At 42.4% G+C, this 21,647-nt stretch overlaps 1 protein-coding gene across 2 annotated transcripts in view; it reads left to right on the forward strand.

The window, feature by feature from the left end:
- Window positions 1-478: 478 nt before the first annotated feature.
- HGFAC (HGF activator) overlaps window positions 479-21,647 on the forward strand; it is a 43,986-nt gene continuing 22,817 nt past the window's right edge. Inside the window, exons 1-7 of one of the 2 annotated variants that reach the window (XM_009988281.2) lie at window positions 479-547; window positions 2,075-2,129; window positions 3,966-4,062; window positions 9,520-9,593; window positions 14,656-14,769; window positions 15,823-15,954; window positions 17,325-17,435. In XM_009988281.2, the coding sequence (XP_009986583.2) occupies window positions 482-547; window positions 2,075-2,129; window positions 3,966-4,062; window positions 9,520-9,593; window positions 14,656-14,769; window positions 15,823-15,954; window positions 17,325-17,435 (649 nt within the window). In that variant the 5' untranslated portion in view covers window positions 479-481. Of the gene's footprint in view, window positions 548-2,074; window positions 2,130-3,965; window positions 4,063-9,519; window positions 9,594-14,631; window positions 14,770-15,822; window positions 15,955-17,324; window positions 17,436-21,647 lie in introns of both variants that reach the window. The other variant, XM_086612088.1, reaches the window with a different exon arrangement.

A 21,647-nucleotide genomic window follows, 5' to 3' on the forward strand; every position in this document is an offset into this window, starting at 1 on the left:
ATATCGGCATTGATCTGGTCCATATTTTGCAATGTAATGTCATCTCCTGAGTGGGCTTGCTTGAGGCTCCCCGTTATTGCTATACCATGCTTTTAATTAGGTCCTGAAAGGAAAGAGATAGGAAATGTCTGGATGGTAAATTGTCTCTGATTACAAGCAGTATCGTATTATCTCCTCTGGAGGTGCTCTTAAACCCTTACTGAGTACATGGGCGATCATCTCCGAGGGTCAGGCACTTTGTAAACTCTTCACTCCCTGTGGTTTAGAGAGAGTATCTCGCTACATGGCATTCCCATCTACCCACAAAGACATTAATGATTAACAACGATAACAGCTCTGCTTACATAGAAAACTAAAATACCCTAAAGTCAAGTAAATCGTAGTCCCTTGTGAAAGCTCATTGCTGATTCACCCTCCTGCTTCAGCCCAGCCCTGGAAGTTTCCTTCTGCCAGGCAAATCCTTGGTGAAAGGAGAGCAAAGATGAAAGTCTGTGCTCCTTTCACTGTTGTCTTGGCTCTGACTCTGAGCAGTGACTGTGCGAGGATGGTAAGTCAGATTCTTCTGTTTTGGAGTGGTGGATCACCTACGTGCTGGCTGGCAGGACAATGTTGCCTTGGGGTTGAACGAGTGGACCAGACTGAAAGGAAGAGCACTTCAAATGAAAAAGAAAAGGAATTTGCTAGATGAAGGATCACAGCAATGCTGACTAGGCAGGGGGCCTGTAGGATAGCTAGTCCCATACGTATCTGTATTTAAAGAAATTGCTTACATCCATGCCCTGCTAGGCAGGAAGAATGAGAGGGGAGGAAGGACCACAAAAATCAAAATACTTAGAAAATGCATCTTAGAAATGTGTTGACACAAGCAGGTACCTGCAGTAGCATGGAAGGAGAGTGCTATCGCACCAGCCTTTGCTGCTACTTGGTAACTGAACACACCAGCTTAGGTAACCATCTCCTCCTTTTCAAACCTCTCCCTGTTTTCATGCCATGCCTTTCAGTGTTTTCCTCATGTGCTTTGTGTCTTTTTTTTTGGGCATGCCTGCAAGGCAGCTACAGCACTGCTGGGCATGGCCATGACGGTTTGACTTGCAGTTTGTGTAAACCCCACCATGGCCTGGCATCCACCATGGACTAGCAGTGCAGCTGATAGCCTGGCCCCAAAGTTGTATGGCTTTATGATCAGTCTTATTTCACTAGCTAATTTAAAACTAGCTCAGGTATACTTCAACGATGCTATAATACTAACTGTCGCAGTGAAGTACAGAAGTATCGCCTTAGACGTTGCAGGTGGGAGCAGAGAGGAATATTCATGGTGCCTAGGAAAAGATCAGCCCCGGCTGAAGCTGTTGGAGCCTCCTCAGTACTGACAGAGTCAGCGTAGAGCACGAAACCTGTTTTTTCCTCAGAACTGTTCAAGCTGTCCCTATATATCTTAGCAACAGCTTTGTCTTATCTCTTACTTGTTATGTCCTATATCCAGGTCTGTGATCGTGATGTGCTACTCCCTTGACTGCTTTTGTGATATTTTTATTTTGCTGTAGTTGAGCTCTCAGCACCTTTGGTGGCCGCAGCACTTTCTGTGTATCACCATTTTTTATTTCCTGTGGCTCAAAATCAGCTCAGCCTAGTGCTCTTCACTTGCTGATCGGCGAACCCCAATAAAGCAGAGGTTGCTTTTTTAACTAACACCCCAGGGGATACAGCTAAATGGCAGGAAAAGTCAAATGCTGGGATATTATTTGTAAGTGTGAACTGGCCACAGAGTGCATAAATGCTCCCTGCTGAGAGAAATAGACGTGTCCCTTGGCAATCGAATGATATAATAGAGCAGAGCTTTGGCCATTTGTGCTGGGTTTTTCTAGTTTAAGAGAGACTTCACGAGCCAGTATTTGTCTACTATCTTTCACCAGCCTGTGCCCCAGCAAAAAATCACACACAAATAATGAGATCTTCGCAGAAACACTGAGAGAAACACAATTTCAGGACACCCTGGAAAGCACGTTTGTCTCTAAAGGATGGTTCCCAGAGTGAATTTGTGTCTCCAATCCACATTCTTTTTTTCTCTTTGTAGCACTACAAATCTGGGGCAGGAAGAGGCTCAAAACATGAGTTCACTCACCCACAAGGTACAAAGTCAAATCCAATAGGTTTCATGACAGTAAGAATGATCTGCCTGTCTGTATCCATGCTGTGCAAGTCAGTAGTAAGCCTGTCTTTGTTTCAACATGAATAAGGATTATGGAATGGTTATGCTGATGTTAATTTCTGTGTAGAGGGGAATTTGGGATTAGCTCAGGAATCTCAGGTAATTTTCCTTCAAGTGCAGATTAATGGGAAGGTGCTGATGGGATTTAAGCTTGTCTGAGCTGGCGTGGCTTATATTCACTCATAACATGTTGTGGCTGTAGATGTGCGACTCCCTTTATTTTAATCAGAGCTGTGTCTGCCCTGTGCCTTTAAAGTATGTAAGCTCTTTGTACATGTAGGTCCAATTTCTGCCACAGCCCTTGATCTCTCTGTGGGAGAAGGTTTTGAGTCCCATGCAATTTGCTGGGTTGCATTTGTTTGGATGGCACCTGAACAATCAGACACCCTGGCTGTTTGTGGGTATCGTGGACTTCCATTTTTAAAACTTTTGTTGTCCTGTGCTTTTGCTGTTAAGGATTACATGAATTGGGCCATCAGTGATGCCTTTACAGCTTAGAACAGTCTTTAATGGCCTTTGGGATGCAATACATCTTCTGAATGAGGATGTATTTTCACAACTCTCCTAACTGCTTATAGCGGGAGGTATCAGACAGAGAAGGAAAATACCTGAACATTTGCTTATTTGTTTCAGACAATGAAAACCCGGCTTGAAAAGGGGATAGCAGAGGGGCTGGCAGCAGCTATTTCACATTGACAGATAAGGGGTAGTTAGGGCAGATGGAGCGACCATAATTTCAACTGGTTAGGAAGAGTTTGGACCACAGGGATGTGTTATTTTTTCCGTAATGCTAAAAGCTGGCCTCAGCAGCCCTTTGAGATGATGATTCTGGGCTTATGAGGGTTAACAGACATTGCAAGCGTGTGCAGGAGCCCCAGCCGTGACGGAAGGGGTAAACTTAGGACAAGGAGCAGTCGTACATCATCACTGAGAAATGGAAATGCGCTGTGCTGCCAACTCGATTGTATGCCCCATTTCTCTCCTACGGCAGTGGTTGGCTTCCCATTCACACTCCCGTCTCTCAAAAGTGATTGCTTTTAGTTTAATGGTTAAATGAGCTCTGACAGTTTTTCATTGTCTTTTTTTATCTTCAGTCTTCTTCATTCTCAAGACTCACTAGACTCCCACTAGTCTTCCTTAGACTCCCACCACCCTTCTTCAGACTCCCATCACTGATGTTGTAAACATAAAACTTGCCCTTTTGAGACACCAGGCCCATTCATTTCTCCCCATTTGTAAGGTATCTACTTTTCCCAAACCGAAGGTGGTATGATCAAAATTATCTGTCGTCTCCCCCAACCTTTAAAACCTTTTTTCTCCTGACTGTTTCTGTTTCAGTTTGTACCGTCTGGTGCCTTAATTGTTTTAAACAGATGTTAAAAAGTGATATGGAGCCTGAGAGGATTCTACTTCAGAAATCAATTTAATATGCCATTACAATACTACATAATTAGAAATTATAATTGCAATTAATGAATATAATTGGCATTTGCTGTACCAGAAATTGCAATATATTTTGAGCTGAAATGATCTGAGATCTTTATTCTACTGCAGAGACCATTAATCTTTGTTGATTCGGTCATTACGTAGGATTTTAAGTCTCTTGTTACGCATTAGAAGTTGCAGAGGCACAGAGTCCAAAGTATAGCTGAAAAATTTGAAGATATCTATCTTCATAATTTCATATAATAACATATATATATACCTGTGGGTTGGATTTCAGCTGCATGATGAGGTTTTTATTCTTGTATTTCAGTGTTTACGGAGGATGGAAATTTATGCAAATTTCCTTTCCGGTTCGGTGGAAGGCTTTATCACTCGTGTTTATCAAATCTATTTTCCCCAAAGAAATGGTAAGTTAACATTGCTTATAAATGAAACCAGCATTCAAATGGAAATGTCATCCTTTTAGTGATTTAATCTTGTTTTTAGAATAATTATCTTGAGTTTGCCCAAGGAGAGCCATGCAATTCTCCTGCTTATAGTCATGGCCCTCAGGTTGAGACTCGTGTTCAGAGGGGAGGGAGCCCAGGTGCAGGGTCTCCAGGGCCAAGGAAAGCTCAAGAGCTGCAGAAATGTTTCCTCCTTGGCCTTCATAGTGGTATTTCAACTTATATGAGTAGCAAGAGCTTATACAGAAAGGGCAGGACTGATGAAATTACCTGTTAGAAACCGTCTGTTGAGGGAGAAAGGAGAGATACAGACATCTGTAAGAGACAACACTCGGTTAAGGAATTGTTTGGTTTGTGTGGGCCATACTTGTCCTGCAGCAGAGACCATCTGATTTTTGAGGAAAGTTGCTTTTTTTCTCCCCATATCACTAATTTCTATCTACGCCCCTTTTGGTCAGTGCAGTGCTAAGAGATGAGGTATTAATTCAGCTTGTTGAGTAATCATTTATTCTACTAGTGTGTTTAAGGCCAAGTCTCCTTATTTTGGGCTAAAATTATTCTTTTTACACTTGCAGAAGTTGTTAAAAGTATTCATTATTCATTTTGGGGTAAGGGCAGTCAGGTGGGATCCCTAGTGCATGCAGCAAGCGCTGAATAAGCAAGACTAACTTTGCAGACGAACCAATGTAATGGGCATATATTAACAGAAATCAAAGGCAACAAAGCGGGGAATACGTGGGCACCAGTAATGTGAAGACACACGTGCAGATGAGCTGTTTGAAAGGCACATATTTGCATTTTTTCATGGTGGAGATAATATTTTATGGAGTTTATTTTACTTGCCCATACAGGGCAGAACTCTCATTTTTTGTACTAGACTAATTTTTTTCATGATCTGTGTCATCTTTCTGATGGCACATCTGTTTTAAGTGTAAACGCTGGTGTAATGTAAACAACACAACACATACCTTCTTACACAAATAAACATAGACCTTCAAGCTAAGAGATCACTTCTGAATTTCCCCAACATCCATAGATACAATCCAGATATGAAAACCCTCAAGGAAACAAGAATTTGAGAATATCTTAACTAAAGGAAGGGAACTGGAATAATATTGCAGTTTCAACCCTGTCTTTGATGACCTGTAGCCACAAAGAGTGTGACCTTTGGACCCACTTAATTTCCTGCAATGATTAGGATGGATCTTGTTAATACATGACACTCTGTGTGTTTGTTTTTAGCCAGTTAGGCCACAGAAATGGAAAAAAAATGGAAAAACTCATGAATGGATGGGATCCAAGGTTAGAGCACGCTTTAGAGATGACCTTGGACAACTTCCTCTAATTCTTCTGACTTTTAATAAGTCATTTACAAGTGGAGAGACAAGGAGGAGGACAGCTGGAGCTGTTTGATTTTGACAGACCATTTCAGCCCATGGCTCACCTTCTGGCCAGTGTTTACTCTTCTCTCATAAGCTAAAAGCATCCTAATGTGAGACTTCAGGTACAGAGAAGCCAGGCAAAAAAGCCCTGAATAGCCGTTGGGAAACCTGCTCAGTGCATTTTTGTGTGACTTGGCCAGACTGATGCTGAATAACAGATTCCAGGGGACCTGGCAGGCAGCAGGTAAGGGCAAGGCTTGTGTCCTTCCTGCTCCTGCCTGCCTGTGAGCTGCTAGTAAGGATAGAGATGATGGGAGGCTGGATGCAACCTGCCACTTTGTGGGCAAATGCAAGGAGGCCAGATCAGGAGAGTGATGGATTATGCACCTGATGAGTCCATGTCCTTAGTCCTCAGATCATACTTTAAGTCAGGACTACAGGCAGGACTCCATAGCGTGAGCCAAAACCTGCTCAAATTGGCTTTAATCTTATTGTATGTATTCTCACACAACATATGACACAGATACTGCATGCTAGCCCATCATATTAAGTTCAATAAAAAGATAGTCCTCCTGCAAAAGGCATTTAAAAATAGCATCTATCTTAATACAAATCTGGATACCTCATTTATGAAAGCTACTGTGTTGATTCGAAGGGCTAAATGAGGAAAGCAATCAGACATGGCCTTGTCCGTTTGTAACATTAAATGTTTCAACATAAATCAGAGTCCTGACCACAGAAACCTCTCCCTGTTTACTCTGAGAGCAACAAACAAGTTGTATCTTTTAAATATTTATCAAAAATACAGGAAAACAGACAAAATAATTGCCGTATTCAAATAACAAACTTCCTTTAACAGCATCCTGTATTGCATTTCCCTTTAATTATAATCTGTTTTCACAGATAAATTCATATTTAGAGGCCTCTTAGCAGGTACTAAAGATGTCATGTAAATTTGCCTTTTGTGTTGAAGAGAAAAAATTAGCTGGAACTGTTACTAAAGTTCATTGGTACCTCCAGAGAGACAAAACAGCATAGGGACAGACAAAATGGGAGTACAACAAACACCCATGAGAGCAAATGGGGAAGGTGGTCTGAATTGCAGCTAAGCAGTGGCTGCAGGGATGCTGCCAGCACCCTGACCCGGTGTCCCATGGTGGGATGGGTTGCCTCAAGATCCTGCTCAAGAGGAACGGTGGGAGCAGATTTGGGCTCAGATTTTGGCTGTGACTTGGGAGGTGTTGACTCATACCCTGGAGAATCCTTATCATCCTGTGCTGGATATGTGGGTCTCTCTTGCGCCAGGTTGCAAGAGTGGGCTTAGGTCTGTATAGGAAGGGCATGATCTTACCATCTTCTCTGGAAACAGGAAGATTTGATGCTTTGGTCACAGACTGAAAACAGTGCAAAGGAGGGCTTTTTGGCCAGCTGGATTAGAAGCTGGAGAGTTTATGCTAGTCCTGGAAAGAAGGACATGTACAGTGAGCCAGGAGACACCCAGCAGCAGGCTCTGGATTTTGCTGGTGCTGGTGGTGATTGCTCTGGTGCTGTCAGGCCAAGTCTGGCCATCTCTCTTGGTCAGGACAACACCTGACAAGGTCTGAAGGAACCTCGAACATGGTGACAGCACCAGGCATGATGGCACAGATCTTTCCTTCCACTAGTCTGGCTCTGGTCCAAGGCTGTGCTTGCTTTCCAAAACGTCCTGTTGTTAAGGCTCCCAATGCTCCTGATGGGTAAAGTAGCCCGCTTTCCATTTATCCTGCCCACCAGTTAGGCCTCCTCTGTGATACACCATTTTGTCTGTCCATTCCCATGTTGTTTACCATGCATAGATTTAAAATGTTGTTTAAATCAGTCCCTAGTAGTTGGATTTTCTGGTGTAGTTAATTCAGTATCCATGTCTTTAAGTTTTCACTTTTTTTATTAACAACTTTATGTGACAGGCTGACGTAAAGACATTTGTTATCTCATAAATTTAGAGAGCCGGTCCATTTAGAACCAACACACAGAAATAATAAGCTTGTTTGGTTGGTGTGGCTGCTGGAGGTGACATCCCATGAGACCAAAATGTCATGATGTTTTTGGTAAGCCTCCCAGCACAAAAAGGATTTTAAAAAGAAAAGGAGAGAGACTAGTGAAGGAGCTTTAAGGATGTCTTGAGCTTCTCCCAGACAGTGAGAGATACGTGGCGGAAAATACAAAAGGATTATGTGAATGTGCAGGAAGCCAGGCAGTGAGGAGCAGCCTGGCGCCACGGAGGAGCACCAACCTCTTCGTAGCCTCTGCGAGGCCACAGGGAAGGAGGGGACTGGTTGGGAAGAGCACTGGGGGGGAGGAACAGTGGGTTGTGGAAAGCTGGTGGAAGAAGCCTCTGTCAGGGACTCTGATGAAAACAAAAACATTTAAGAGTAGAAAAATTGAATTCTCTGTTTGCTTAGAACTTGGCTGCTACTGGACAGACTCCAGAGAATATTAATTTGCATATAAGTTGATTTTTTTCCCCCTAATGATCACAGTTTGCTTGAATTCTTTAGATGTATATGGGGCCTTTTCCATTTGCCTCTCCCATGCTGCTCAGTATCACGTCACTCTGCTAAATCAATAATTAGTCAGAAGAGTTTGGATTCTCCCTCCCGTCACAGCTGGCACAGACGAAGTGTTCAGTCAGAGATGGTTTTACCGACAATGACACAAGCAGTGCATGGCTGAGAACCACTTTTAACTTACTCCTCACCTTAATCCTCACGCGTTAACAGCTCATCCTCTAAAAAAGCATGATCCTCTTCCCACCGAAGAAGCACAGAGAAATTTCCATTAACTCCCAGCAGAGTCGCGCGGGCCTTAATGCCTGTGAGAAAACAGCCTCTTTAAGACCGTGTCAAGTTAATCTGCACTAGACTACCAAGCACCTTTCTTTTTGTTCACCTTATGTAATTGAGGTCACCAAACTTAATATGTGTGGCCTATTCAGATGCTCCATAGGAATGAAAGCATTTTAAATACCACATAGCATCTAATTAAGAATCAAAGTAGGGCAGTTAAAATGGTAGACATGCTCTACAATAAAATTTCAGTCTAGTTTGTGAAAAAATATTTGATAACGTAACTGTTCAATGCATGATAAAACCACACATAAAAAAAACCCAGATTATCAGGCATGTTCAATAAAGCAAATTCTTATTTCTTCCAATGCCGTGTAGCTACTCATTTTCCTGTGTAGTGGCAGCTGATATTTATTATGCTGCATTAGAACTGGTTAGGGAGTATGTTTTGGTGGACAGTACATTGGGACGGAATAGCAGCTTAATGGTCCTTGGAGTGCCTTGGAGACAACAGGCTGATGAGGGCAAGGAAAGTGTGTGGAAAAAAGAGTTGCTAAAGTTTGCCTGGGTAGGATTCCTACGGGCGGCATGGCATGCAGGATTCAGCCCACTGCTCCGCAAAAGGGAGAATTTTGATCGGTGCATTTGGAAACCACCTCTGTGTCAGTTATTTCCTCATTTGGTCTAGCAAGTTAAAAAATAGAAATACTTTAAAGGAACTGAGTGCAAAACATGCTTGCTGCTGAAAGCCAGAAAAAAGTCCCTCTGTGGACAGTCTCCTGCCTCCACAGATTATTGAAGTAACTGACAGGCATAGAAAATGGGTTGGGTCCTGTTTTGCTTGTTTTGTAATGAATAAAGGAGACATAATTTATTTGCTTTGGTTTTAGTTTTTATTTCTGTCTTTCATTTTCTAATATTAGAAGTAGAAAGAAGGTTAGGTTTTTCTGGAGGATTCACTGGAGATCTCAGATCCTGCTTCCACATCTCATTCTTGATCTGTATTTAATTTGAAAGAAATGAGGGAGAGCATCTTTAACAAAAGAAAGCATATTATTCCTCTGGTGTTAAGAGAGTTGGAATGGAACGTGTGCTAATTAGAAAAAAAAGTATGAATTTCTAAGTTGTCAAAGCATGAAGGCCATGTAGTTTCAGTGCAAACATCCAGGTTGTTTAACGTGGCACTAAACTGCACCTTTAATTCTTTTCAGGTGTTCAACAACACATAACTATGACCGGGACAGGAGATGGGGACACTGCGTGCTGTTGCCCAGAGATCACACAGGTAAGGCGAGCCATTCTTGAGTTGCTCTAGATACCTGGCTCCCACTTTGCCACCTGCAGTAAGGAGGGATGGTGCATTCAGTGCTACTCGTATTTGTTGTACAGAGAATGAGTCTTCACATCAGCTGTCTCTGAGATCTCTCTGTGACTCTGCACAACCATAGCATTAGACTGTGAATATCACACAGTCTTTAATTCACTCTCTGTTGACTAACTTGAAGTCATGGAGAGAAATTATGGTAACACCAACACTGAAATCTGAACTCCTGCTGGACCTGAGCACAGAGGCGATCATTTCTCCTTCCTCGTGGCTTGGAAGTGCCTTTTAGTTTTCCCTTCATGTAATGAGCTACATTTTCTGTCTCTTCAACTAGTTAATTTTTTAGAATGTACAAAAACATTTCACACTCTGTGAAACACACAACCATTGCTTCCAGCTGTCCTTCCTCAAGATCTCAAGGTAAAGGGCAGGCCTTCAAAACCAGACTTCCCAGGTCTTCGGGCTGCCTCAGGGAAGACAAGAGGACAGACACATTCATTGCAGGAGTACTGAGGGACAATGAAAGGGTTACTTAGTTGAGTAATGCTAGGGCTTCACGTGGATCACCACACTCCAGTGCTGCAACTACCTCATTGTGAAAGTCTGTCTAAAATGGGAAGCCAAGGTCTGCGGCAAGCTCTCCTTTCTATATAAATCACTTTTAATCGACACATTGGGAGGAAGCACCGTGTCCCATGCAGTTCAGTGGGGAGCATGCATCCCTCTCCCCAGCATTACCTCCATGGCTGGCCCTCGCTTGTCTCTGTCTCCCCAGCTCCATGTTTCATGAGCTGGATGCTGGAGGATCTCATTTTATAAGGAATGTCTCTAATTTTCCATTTGTACAGCAACAGACCAGCATTGAAGAATCAGGTGTTGCACTCATCAGACTTGATGCCCGTGAGATTTTTTTGGATCTGTATCTAAATGCTGATCATGTTCCTCTTTTCTTCTTTGCACTACTTTCAAACACAACCTGTCCTGTTTAGTCTGCGGGATATGACCAGATGCTCTTAGATGTCCGCTTCTCACTTTCAGATGAAGGGGAAATGCATTTTGCACCATCTCCTGGCAGGGAATTCTCCACCTTGTCAGGAGCCTTATTGCCAAGCTGATTACAATCTACCAGAGCACTTGAAAAGCCAACGTTAGCTGAATCATGCCAAGAGTCTAGAATTAAGCAGTGAGCAGCAGCATCATTTTAAACTTAACAACTTTAAATTATTTTCCAGTCTGGCTTTAAAACAGATTAACAGTAGATCAGAGACAAATGCCCTAACCCCAAACCAAGCAGCAACGCATGTGTCTTTGTAATGTAAGTATGTCAAACGCAAACGTAGACTTTATATGACAGTTCACGCTAACAAGAGTCAGGTTATGAGGGCTGCACGTGCTTATTCATGAGTGCCCTCCCAGAGCTTAAAATGTTGGAAGTGGTAACTCATGACTTCTTTAATCCTCCACTGAAATGCTGACCGTCGCGACAGTGGCTGGCTGAGTCAAGGAGACTCGTCGGTAGCTGAAGAAGGAGCTCTCCAAACCTAGCATTGCATTTCTTGGGGTGCCTTTTGCCACCTCTATCCTTCCCTCAGCCCATCACCATGGCCCTGTCAGCCCCCCATGCAGTCGGTAGCTGAAGAAGGAGCTCTCCAAACCTAGCATTGCATTTCTTGGGGTGCCTTTTGCCACCTCTATCCTTCCTTCAGCCCATCACCATGGCCCTGTCAGCCCCCCATGCAGCCACCTCCGTGGTGAGCTGGCTGCCCACAAGCCTTTTTGGGCTTTCTGGCTCTGTTTTGCCTGTTATCCACCACAGCATTGGATAGGGTGGTTTGCAACAGGGAAGCCACCCCATCTGCCTGCCCCTCACTGAGGGGTATCACTGCCAATATACCCTAGTGCCAGTGAGAGCTTGCCCTGTGTACTGTTTTATCTCCAGAACAAAAAGAATTATATATGTGAGAGAGGGAAGGAAACAGAAGAATAGATGGGGTAGCTGGAAGAGATCACTGCTGGCAGTTACAAAGAAAAGACTATTTCTGAAAGCATTAAGAACTTTCTAAAAGTAAATGAAGAAGTCTTTAGCTGTTTGTTTATTTATTTATAAACATAAGCCTAATTATTTTTTTAAGCAGCAAGCAGAGTGTGTGGACTTGGAAAAAGTTTAACAGACCACCAGCCATAATTTAAAGAGAAAAGGTTTATGGTGAGGTTGAAAGGAAGGAGTGGAGTAATGGCCGAAGGGAATTTCAAGCAAACGAGAGGAAAGTTTGCCTGTTGGGAAAGATAGCTAGGAAGAAAGAAGCAGCCAAAATGAATAATGCTCATCTTTAAACTCTGAAAAATATATGACTTTGTTGTGAAAAGAATCACTAAAATATTAAATCTTTGGAGGAATCTCAACCACTTTGTAGGCACTTGAAAACCAAGAAAAAAATGACATTTTGGGGAGAGAGGGTATCCTTTGGCCATGAGAGACTAGTGAGGAGTGTGTGAACTGGGATGGGGAAGGAGCTGCTTGAAAGCAGAGGCTGAAGCATGAACCCTCCAGGCCAAGAATACCATGTGTACCTGGGGAGTTGACTTGAAATCATTGGAGCTGCTTGCAAATTAGCATCAAGAAAGTGTTGGAGGCATTGATCTAGAAAAATACATCTGCCATCTTCAAGAGAAAGTTTAACCAGAAAGTGTTTAGCTTCAGGATGAAGAGAAGCTCAGGTATGAAGGGTCTGCTGGAGAGAGACATTAGTACTGCACTGTACAGAGCCAGAGCTCACCATAACAGCACCCAAGGTGCTTGTTCAACCCCCCCTGAAATCAATGTGAGCTTTATTGCTGCCTTCAGGTTTCCAGAGGATCTGCCACTCCTGCCCAGGAGATGTCTGCAGAGACCGTGTGTAGTATTTGACCAGCGTGACCCATTCATACACATGGGCCAACTGGGCTGTGAATGTGAAGTTTTGTATATATATATATGTACATATATTATGAATAAAAGTGCAAGACCCCTTAGTGTGAGGCTTCCAGATCTTGGGCAGTCTGTCAGGACTACTCTTCTGAATATTTGGAAATCTTGGGCAAATGGCCAAAACCCCAGAGAGGCCCAGACTTGGGAGAAAAGTGTCAGACAGTGAGGTTTTTCAAGAGATGTCTGGACTGATATGGAAAGAAGAAGTAGAGCGGTGTGGGCTGCACGGGCAGGAGGAAGAGGCATCATCCCTGTGAGGGGCTCTGAGGAAGTGGAGTCCCAGTTCTGGGAAAGGTGGGTGGGAGAAACAGGAGGTTTTTTTGGGAAGATATGATTAGAAAGGCAAGGCAAGGCTACTGCTCGCTCAGCAGAAGTGAAGCTAAAGTCAAGGTGATTGCTAGCAAGCACAGCAGTGTTTTTCCTGTGAGGATGAGGAGGTGCTGTTGGGTGGCTTTAGACATCGTCTGAGCTTTCAGGGACTTGACACTCGCTAGTTAATGGTGACCAGGATTCCCTGCAGGGAACTGTGATGTGTCCATGTACTTCTGAGTATAAGTTGTTCCTGGACTCCATGGAAGGTGAGGAGAGATGCAGAATACCCAGGGGAAGTCAGGCTGGAGAGGTGGGTGGGATGCAGGGAGGGACTCCGACTGGAAAAGAAATGGAGGACTGAAAGTTATGTTTGCAGATTTAATGAGGGCTCAAAAAATGATTTGAGCACCACTGTACCAGAAGATGGGCTGGAGATCAAGTCATGGTTTGGATGTGACGGGAATAGGAAATATAGGATTTTTCTCTGAGGAAAGATTACACCACTAAAAGTTTCATAACTATCAAATGGCAGGAATGTCACTGCCTTTACTTGCTTTCCCTCGATGTTATCCTGGAGTGAAACTGCCAGTGAATACACCCAGGCCTGCTATCTGGTATCAGTTACACCACTCCATTCTGAAGTAAATACTTTGATCTGTTCAGGGGAACCTTCACATTTACACCACTCCAGCAAAGCTCGGGATGTGCCTTTCGTGCTTCGTTTCAGCCCTAGATGTGTGTGCCTGTGTTTCTATATGTTGCATCCTATGCTTAGGCCCACATGCTCCAGGCGAAGGAGCACCGGGGTTCAATAACACTACAGTTGCCGTCGCAGAATTTGGGTAGTAAAAAAGAGGATTTGAAGGCAGACATCTGTTGGGACAACTCTGCAGCAGATGTAAAATACAACGTTGATTGACTTCAGGGCAGATATGCCCCTCGACACAGCCTGAAATGAGGAACAATGGCTGGCCAGCAAGACTCTTACAACTTTTGCGTTGCATGTTGCCAAGTAAAGCTTCCAACGCAGGGATGAGGGATGGGGCATGTCCTTACACATCCCCTCCTCTCCCACCTTATTCTCCCATGATTTAGAAAATTTCTTAAAAAGCAGAGATACGTTAGACTGGTCCAGTTTAGTCTTGCTTGACCTGATTTACTTGGATGTGCCCTTGTTTTGCTTCAAAATTTTTTCCTTCATTCCATGCTTCAGATTTTTTTCCTCTGTTCCAGCTGTCCATTCGTTTTAGACAGAATTCAAAAATCCATAGCAAATTCTTCTGCCGAGGGTTGTCCTTTGTGTGATTTGAAGGAGAGCTGCCTAACCCCGACCGTTGACGCTGGAATGTGGAGCGGGCGGGCAGCGTCCGGGCAGAGGCAGAGCGTAAAGGCACAGCTCCATCTGGTGGGCAATTGTCCCATCTTCTTCCTCACCACAGTGGCAGCTCTGGCAACTTCGTGCATCCCTAGACCTACCACATTCGGATAAGTTACTCTGACGAACAAGGTTCAGCTCAGTGACTTACTATACGGTTTTTAAAAGCTGGATAAATATAGGTGCTGTACAGCTGGAAACAAAACCAGTATAAATTGGTTGGGTAAACACTGCTTTAGATTAATAGGTGTTACTGAAACCACCATGTATGGAACTGAGATGGTTCATGCAACCAAGTGACGCGTAACACAACAAAGCATGGCTTATCTGGCACCTATGAACAGCAACTTCTTATGTGGCCTGTCTAGATCACTGTGCAAACAACCCTTGCCAAAACGGAGGGACCTGTTTTTTCGCTCATGGCCCTAGGATGTACCACTGTACCTGTCCTGAGGAATTCACGGGCAAGGACTGTCAGATGAGTAAGTATCTTCTTCCATGAGTGTTACAACATGAAACACGAGCAGTAAGTAGAGCTCATCAATGTTTGCTTAATGAAAAGGTAATGCTGTTGTGATGGGGGAGACCATTGCAGCATGAATGTTTGCGTAGGCGGATTTCCAAATGGTTATGACAGACAATCCATTACTGACAGGACAGCTGAAAATAGCTTGATTATACAGTTATAAATCCAAGCATACTCTGAGCCAGTGAGGTATTAAGCTATAGGAAACACAAAGAGCCTCTTCTCCTCCCTTTGCAGTTTTTAAGATTTAAATATCACTTACGTGGTTGGAAATGACTAATAACATCACCCAGCAAGTAGGACAGGGAGACATGAAAAAACAACAGAACTTCAGATGACGCCTGATCTTTATGTATATGCACACATGGATTCATTACAGCTTTTCCTGTGATGTCAGCTTTACACCTGGGCAGCTACTCCACCTTCAGGCGAATCATTTCCAAAGGAAGAGAGGCCAAAACGCTTTGCTTGGGTTATTTTCCAGTTGTATGGTGGTGTCACTCCCAATTTACTGCACGTCAAGTGAGGAATTAAGCTTTTACACTGAGAGTGTTCTGTTGGGCTTGCTTTTCCCTGCAGCTCTAGACTTCTCTCCCAACATAAGCAAAGAAGCCTTTTTCAGTCCTAGTGCTTCACTGCCTCTAACACAGCCCATCATCTGTGCATGGTACAGCAAAGTGGGACAGACACAAGTATATACCACTGATTTTTAATGTTTGCGTTTGCTGAATGAACTTTTGGAAGGGCTTAAGCAATGGTGATGCTGTCACTCTCACAGGGCTTTAGGAGAAAGCCACCTCTGCCTCCAGGTCCTTGGAGCCATTGTTATAGTGGCTTAAGGACCTCCACACTGTGGAGGCTGGCTTGCATGAGAAGCACCAACTGTCAACAAACATATATCTGCTCAACAGGAAAAAAGAGATGAGCTGGGAATGATGGAGACTATGGTCCCATGCATCACAAGAAATAACCTCCGAAAGCTTGTGTTGTTTTTTAAACTGTCTTTTAGAGAAATGTTTTGACGACAGTCTCTACGAGTTCTTTGATATGGACATGAGCTGGTCAAGAGTCCGAGAAGGAGCTGTGGAGCAGTGCGTGTGTGTGAATGGCGAGATCGAGTGCGAGAGCGTCGAACATAAAAGTAAGGCGCTATTTGCGATTACAGATATCGGCTTCCATGGAGCAGGGATAAAGGACAGTAAGGATATCAAAGCCCAAGCGATGTTATACATGGTAATGCTGCTCTCGCAGCTCATGTGCCCTCTCCTTAACTTCCCATGTGTGAGCAGTAATGCTGACCCAGGAAATCACTTCAACTTGTCCACCCTTATTTGAGGAAGCAATTATAAGCATTAAGCTGAATTTTAAGGACACGTCTCAGGGCTTTCTTCACCGGGGATGCAATCCTGAACTGCAGCATGCAAGACTATGCAACAGATTATATAGTAGTGGTAAAAGTTTTGACCTTATGAGCTCTCTTCCAAAACTGTAACCTGCCTGAGAGGCACACCCTCCTCTACTCGTCCCCTGCACACCTACAATCGCTTCATATTCCTATTTGACATCAGGGATTTCTTCCCAAGCCTATCCCACTCTTGAGTTGCCAGCATGTAAACTCTACTTGCCTTCAGGATCCCATTTGCCCTGTGCCGACCCCAGAGTCCCTAAGATTTTTGGCCTGACTTACCCATTCCTGGCTGGGGTAATGTTTATGTTTTGAAGCCTCTTCCTTGTTTTGGTGGTCCCTGCTAGCTGCAGGGCTTGTGCTTCGCGTTGTCACTTATCTGATGAAGCCAGCACAGTGCCTCCTTTTTGGAAGGAGAGATGGTGGGAAGCAAACCATGTGCCTCACCTATACATGTGCTCTGGTATGTATGTTCTGTTATTCAGGCTGACTGACTTTTACCCTGCCCGCTCCCAAATAACTTACAGTACAGAGTTAAGAGCCCTTTGAAATTTGTAGGTGCTTTTATTCTCACCTTATAGAACTGGCAACTAAAGTATGGAGAGAGTCAGTGGCTTTCTAGGACATTGGGAGTCCATGAGAGAGTTGGGAAATGTGGTAGGACTTAATATTTCCCTGTCACAAATCCGAAATATTTAGCTGAGCTCCCTGCTAGATATGCTGTTATAAATTTTAATGCAGCCCAGTGGCAAATTTGGAATTGGCAGAACGCTCTGTACAGAAAGAAATGCGAATGTCACCACCATCCCCACTCATAATAATAATCACCACTCCCGTTTTACCTGTCGTTCATCGGTAATATTTTTCAATAGCTAGGCTGACATTATCCAATACGAGTAAAAACAATGAGACAAACCTCACCAGGCACAAATCAGCACACTTTCCTTTTCTTCCGTTTATATCGTGTAGATCTGAAAACAGTGAAAAAGGAAAAGTTTCCCCAAACTGTATATATGCACGGAGAAGGCGTACTAAAGTAAATTAAAATGGACTGATTCTCTTGAATAATTTGTACCTTTGATTTGATCTTTGGTTTTTGCTTGTAGGTTGTTTTCATGATCCTTGCATGAATGGTGGAGAATGTAAAATGGTTACCTTCAGTGGGAAAACAGTATGTGATTGCAAAGGAAATTATGCAGGAAAGTATTGCAATATTGGTAAGTGTAACAACCTCCTGGTGGGCAGAGCATTTGGAGTTTTTATCTGAGTGCGAAACTGGTGGGTTTTGCCCCTGTGCTGTATTCTGCCTTTGCAGATATTTCTTCTAATAACTGAAGAGTCACACAGAACAAGTGTTTAATGTATTCCTCCAGTGTCAAACATAACACACTTTTCACCACCAAGACCCTGATTCTAAAAATATTTGTTCGTGTCCTTAACTCCATGGAAAATCAAGCACAGAGATTTTAATCCAATTACTCATGCCCATAAAAAGAGAGCACGCTTCCACTTTGCAGGATCAGTCGCAGAGTTGTACTCTAGCGCGGAGGCTCCCCCACAGGTCCACGCATCTTATGCTGTCCCCTTGTAAAGTAGGGATTTATGCTCTGACAAAATCTAGCAGCTGACTGTATTTGGTAACACTAGAGTACTGTGGGAAGAAGGCAAAGATAAAATGCACACTCTTTGTTTGAGTTACCTCATGCTTTAAATTAATAGCACGTTTATCCCAGTTCAGCTTACCTAAAAATCCTTACTTGCACCGGTGGATCAGGGCAGAGGAATCTGCTTTTTGGTGCCTATGTATTAGTTCTACGTTGCTTCCTATTAGATGCTGCATGGTTTTTGATATAATTTTCCTCCAGAAGATTTAACATTTCTCACTGCAGGTGTTTAATCTACTTGTAAAGCTTACCTGCATGCTAAATCCTCAAGTTATATCAGTGGCTACTTTTAAAATACAGCAGGTTTTAGGCGTGAACTGTAACAGACCTTCAGTCATACCAGCCTGTGATCCCATCAACTCGCTGGCTATGCCTTTCTGAGCACATAAATCCCAGGGCTCACCAAAATTGAAGACAAGGCTTCCGGTAGCTATGATGAGCACCTAGTTGGTCCGAATGGGTGGTGGGGTAAAAAACCATGGTAGTGAACGCTAGAATTGGTGTCCGGTGTTCTTTTTTGTTATTCTGATGGTTAACAAATGGTGTAGCCATCTATTCATGCTGGGAAAAAAAAAAAAAATCCATTTGGGAGACCAGCAGTGAAGCTAGAATAACAAATAGCAGGAGTGAATTGGCAAATTGAATGGTGTATGAATGGGTTCCTGAACCTTCATTCACCAGGAACCCAATGAATTGTGCAAACCGGGCTTGTGACTCTTTTAAGTCCCTCCTAAGGTACAATATTGTAGCTCTGTTTTTTTTGTCCTTTAGCTGCCCTAGCAAGGTTTGTCCCAGGCTTTGTGAATGCAGCTGCAATGATTTGGGCGACAGGCTGCATGTGCACGGTGCACATGCGACCTGGCATCCTGGGGAGGAATGCGCGCTGCTCGTCTCCAAATAAAACTGCTTTTCAGATTCCTATTTCCTTATCAGCTTCCCCTGCCCACAGCAGCAACGCTGTGCTCAAACATCCATCCACCCAGCACAGCCTGGGTTATAAATATCAAGATGACAGTGTTATAGCTGTAATACTGGTTTCTGTCTCACTAGTTTAGAACAAGAAATAAGCAGGTGCTCTTTGATTACTTGAAAATAATAAAGCAAACATTTGGTTTGCTAAACAAATGGCCTTAGATTCTTATACTCCATCTGCATTTGGTTGCATAACACCTCCACACAAAATGGGAACTGAAGGATTATGTTTACGCATCAGGGCCTTGTAAACAAGTTTAAAAATGTAAAAAACCTCTCTTCCAGGGTTTAGTCATTCTAAATTAATGCAAATAAGTCAGTGCTGGGGTCTATAGATCTGGTAGTATCATCACACGAGTGCAACGACATTCTGGTGAAAGCACTACGAGCTTTTTCTCTCGGAGCACATAGAACTGTTTTTTAAATATACGTTGGATTCATTTTTTTTTTCAAACCTTCAATTTTATGCTGTGAGCACAGCTGGATTTTTTTCTTTGTTTTCCTTTTTGCTGTCTTGTACAGTCTCCCTTGTCTGACAGGACTGAATAGTGAGGTTACCCTTTAGTCTGATTAGCTTATGGTTATAATGCTTGATTCAGAGAAAGTCACAGTGGCTCCAAAATGTACTTTATTATAAATTATTCATTTATAGAGACAACCTTAAACTCAAGTTGTGATGTAAAAATGTGTTCTTTTTTTTTTTTTTTAAAAAAGAAAAAAATCAATTTAATAAACAGTAAGTACCCCAAAACATTATTGGACTATGATGTGTTTGAGGTCTCTGATGATGTCTTCTGTCCTTGACTTCTACAAAGAATAACCAATTGCCATATATTTCTAATGGAAAACCAGCTAGTATATCTTGATGTCACAAATAATTGATAAACCAAGTGCCATCCTGGGTCAGACCACAAGTCTAAGTACTATTGTGAGTCCGAGCATCAGCAAAGTTGAGGCTGAGTGAGGAGTAATGTAAGCAGCAGGAAGTTACTGAGAAATACTTCTAGTTGAGGATTTTCTCTGCAGGTGGCTGGAACATCATATTCAATAGACCTTTACCTGTTTTCTGTGAATTTGTCTAAACTCTTTAGAACTCCTTTATGCTTTTGCCTTTCACAGCATGCTGTGTCAAGAAGTTCTGGAATTTAAATAGATGTGATGAGAAACAGTATTTTCTATTGTTAGCTTAAAACCTTCTGCCTGATAATTTCATTTCCCCCCCCTTTGAACAGTGAGCAACAGAGAAAAATCATAACTTTTGTCATTTTAAAGATGTTCATTTCTGTGTCCATTAATTGTTTCTTTTTTCAGACTATGAGGTCCCTGTCAGTACTCAGAAATCACCTTTTCACTCTTCTTCAAATTCTCTTGCAAACAATCATTATATATATGTATATATATATTGTCAAGCTATTATCATCACGGTCATGCAGTTACTGGCAAATTAGGAGCTGACTTAAAATAATGTGGGAGGTGATAAACGTAACATAGGAGATATCTGCAACAAAGGAGATCAATATACAAAAGACATTTTCTAATATAGATTTCTATGCTTTGTGGCAATACATTATTTTCTAGGCCTTAAAGAAGAAACCTTCAGTAATAAAGAAGGAACTGCCACTACAAAAAAATGTTTTAACACAGTTATACGCATAAGATTTCGGTGGTTTAGTTTCGAGGGAAATTAGATACATCACCAACAAATCCCTCCCCAAACAGATGCTGTTTAATATTATTCGAGGATCCATTTTTAATTAAATTTAATTCATAATAATTACACTTCAATATGCACTTATTTTCAGAAATAAGAATTTTATGGTAAGACAATAGCTGCATTCACTTTGGAGACAGAGTTCTTGCTGAGAGAGTTCTGCATCTGGGCTTTAGGTGAAAATTCAGAATTAATTATCCAACCATGAATAGAAATAGTTGTCTTATTGTACAGAGAAAGTTACCAAAAAGGCCCAGACTCAGCCATTTTGGCAGTGATAAATGTGAGGAAGAAGTGGAAACTAAGTAGGATGTGAGGGTGATATTTTATCTCTGGCCCAAGTTAGTAAAGAGAGTGGGGAGCAAACTGTGAAGATTTTTTGGTACATGTTTAACTTCAGAAACATTTAACCTCATTGGAGGTGATCACTTATGACTAACAGTAAATAAACATGTAATTGTAAAATTACTTTGACATTTTATGCTTCTTTGAACGGATAGGAGCCATTTTAGAGATGTTGGACGAATACAGAGGGACACACAGCTAAAGAAAGAGAATGAGATACTTGGCCAGAGGACAGATACTCCATTATAATAAGCATTTATGCAGATGTTAAAGGGAATTAGAAGGAGACGTGGAATTTTTTTTTAAGTGATCAGTGCCTTTAGGTTTCTGTAGTTGAAAACCCACCATTGCATTCACGCTATCGGTCTTAGTTGACATACAAGTGGAAACAAATATATTTTTCCCCATTTCCTGATTAAAAGCACTTCCTTCTCCTTACCATTGATTTGTAACTGGTTTTAGGTGTGGGTTGTTAGCAAATTTGGGGGTTTATTCTTGATTTATTGGAAGGTGTGTTATTGGGATATCTTTATTCTCTTTAGTTAGCTGCCAAACCTTTTCATGAAACATTCAGTCTATATAGGTGGCGTTGTTGTGTTACTGTTGATCAGAGGAACAGCTGGTAGTCATAATGTGGGTCACTGAGGAGGGATTTAACACTATGTATTTGAATGGTTTGTCAGCTTTCAAGTGGATTTTTAAGGTGTAGAATTACCTTCATCACTGGGTGCTGCAAT

The sequence above is a fragment of the Tauraco erythrolophus genome, chromosome 5 (genome assembly GCF_009769465.1).
Source record: "Tauraco erythrolophus isolate bTauEry1 chromosome 5, bTauEry1.pri, whole genome shotgun sequence".
In the NCBI taxonomy this organism is placed as follows: domain Eukaryota; kingdom Metazoa; phylum Chordata; class Aves; order Musophagiformes; family Musophagidae; genus Tauraco; species Tauraco erythrolophus.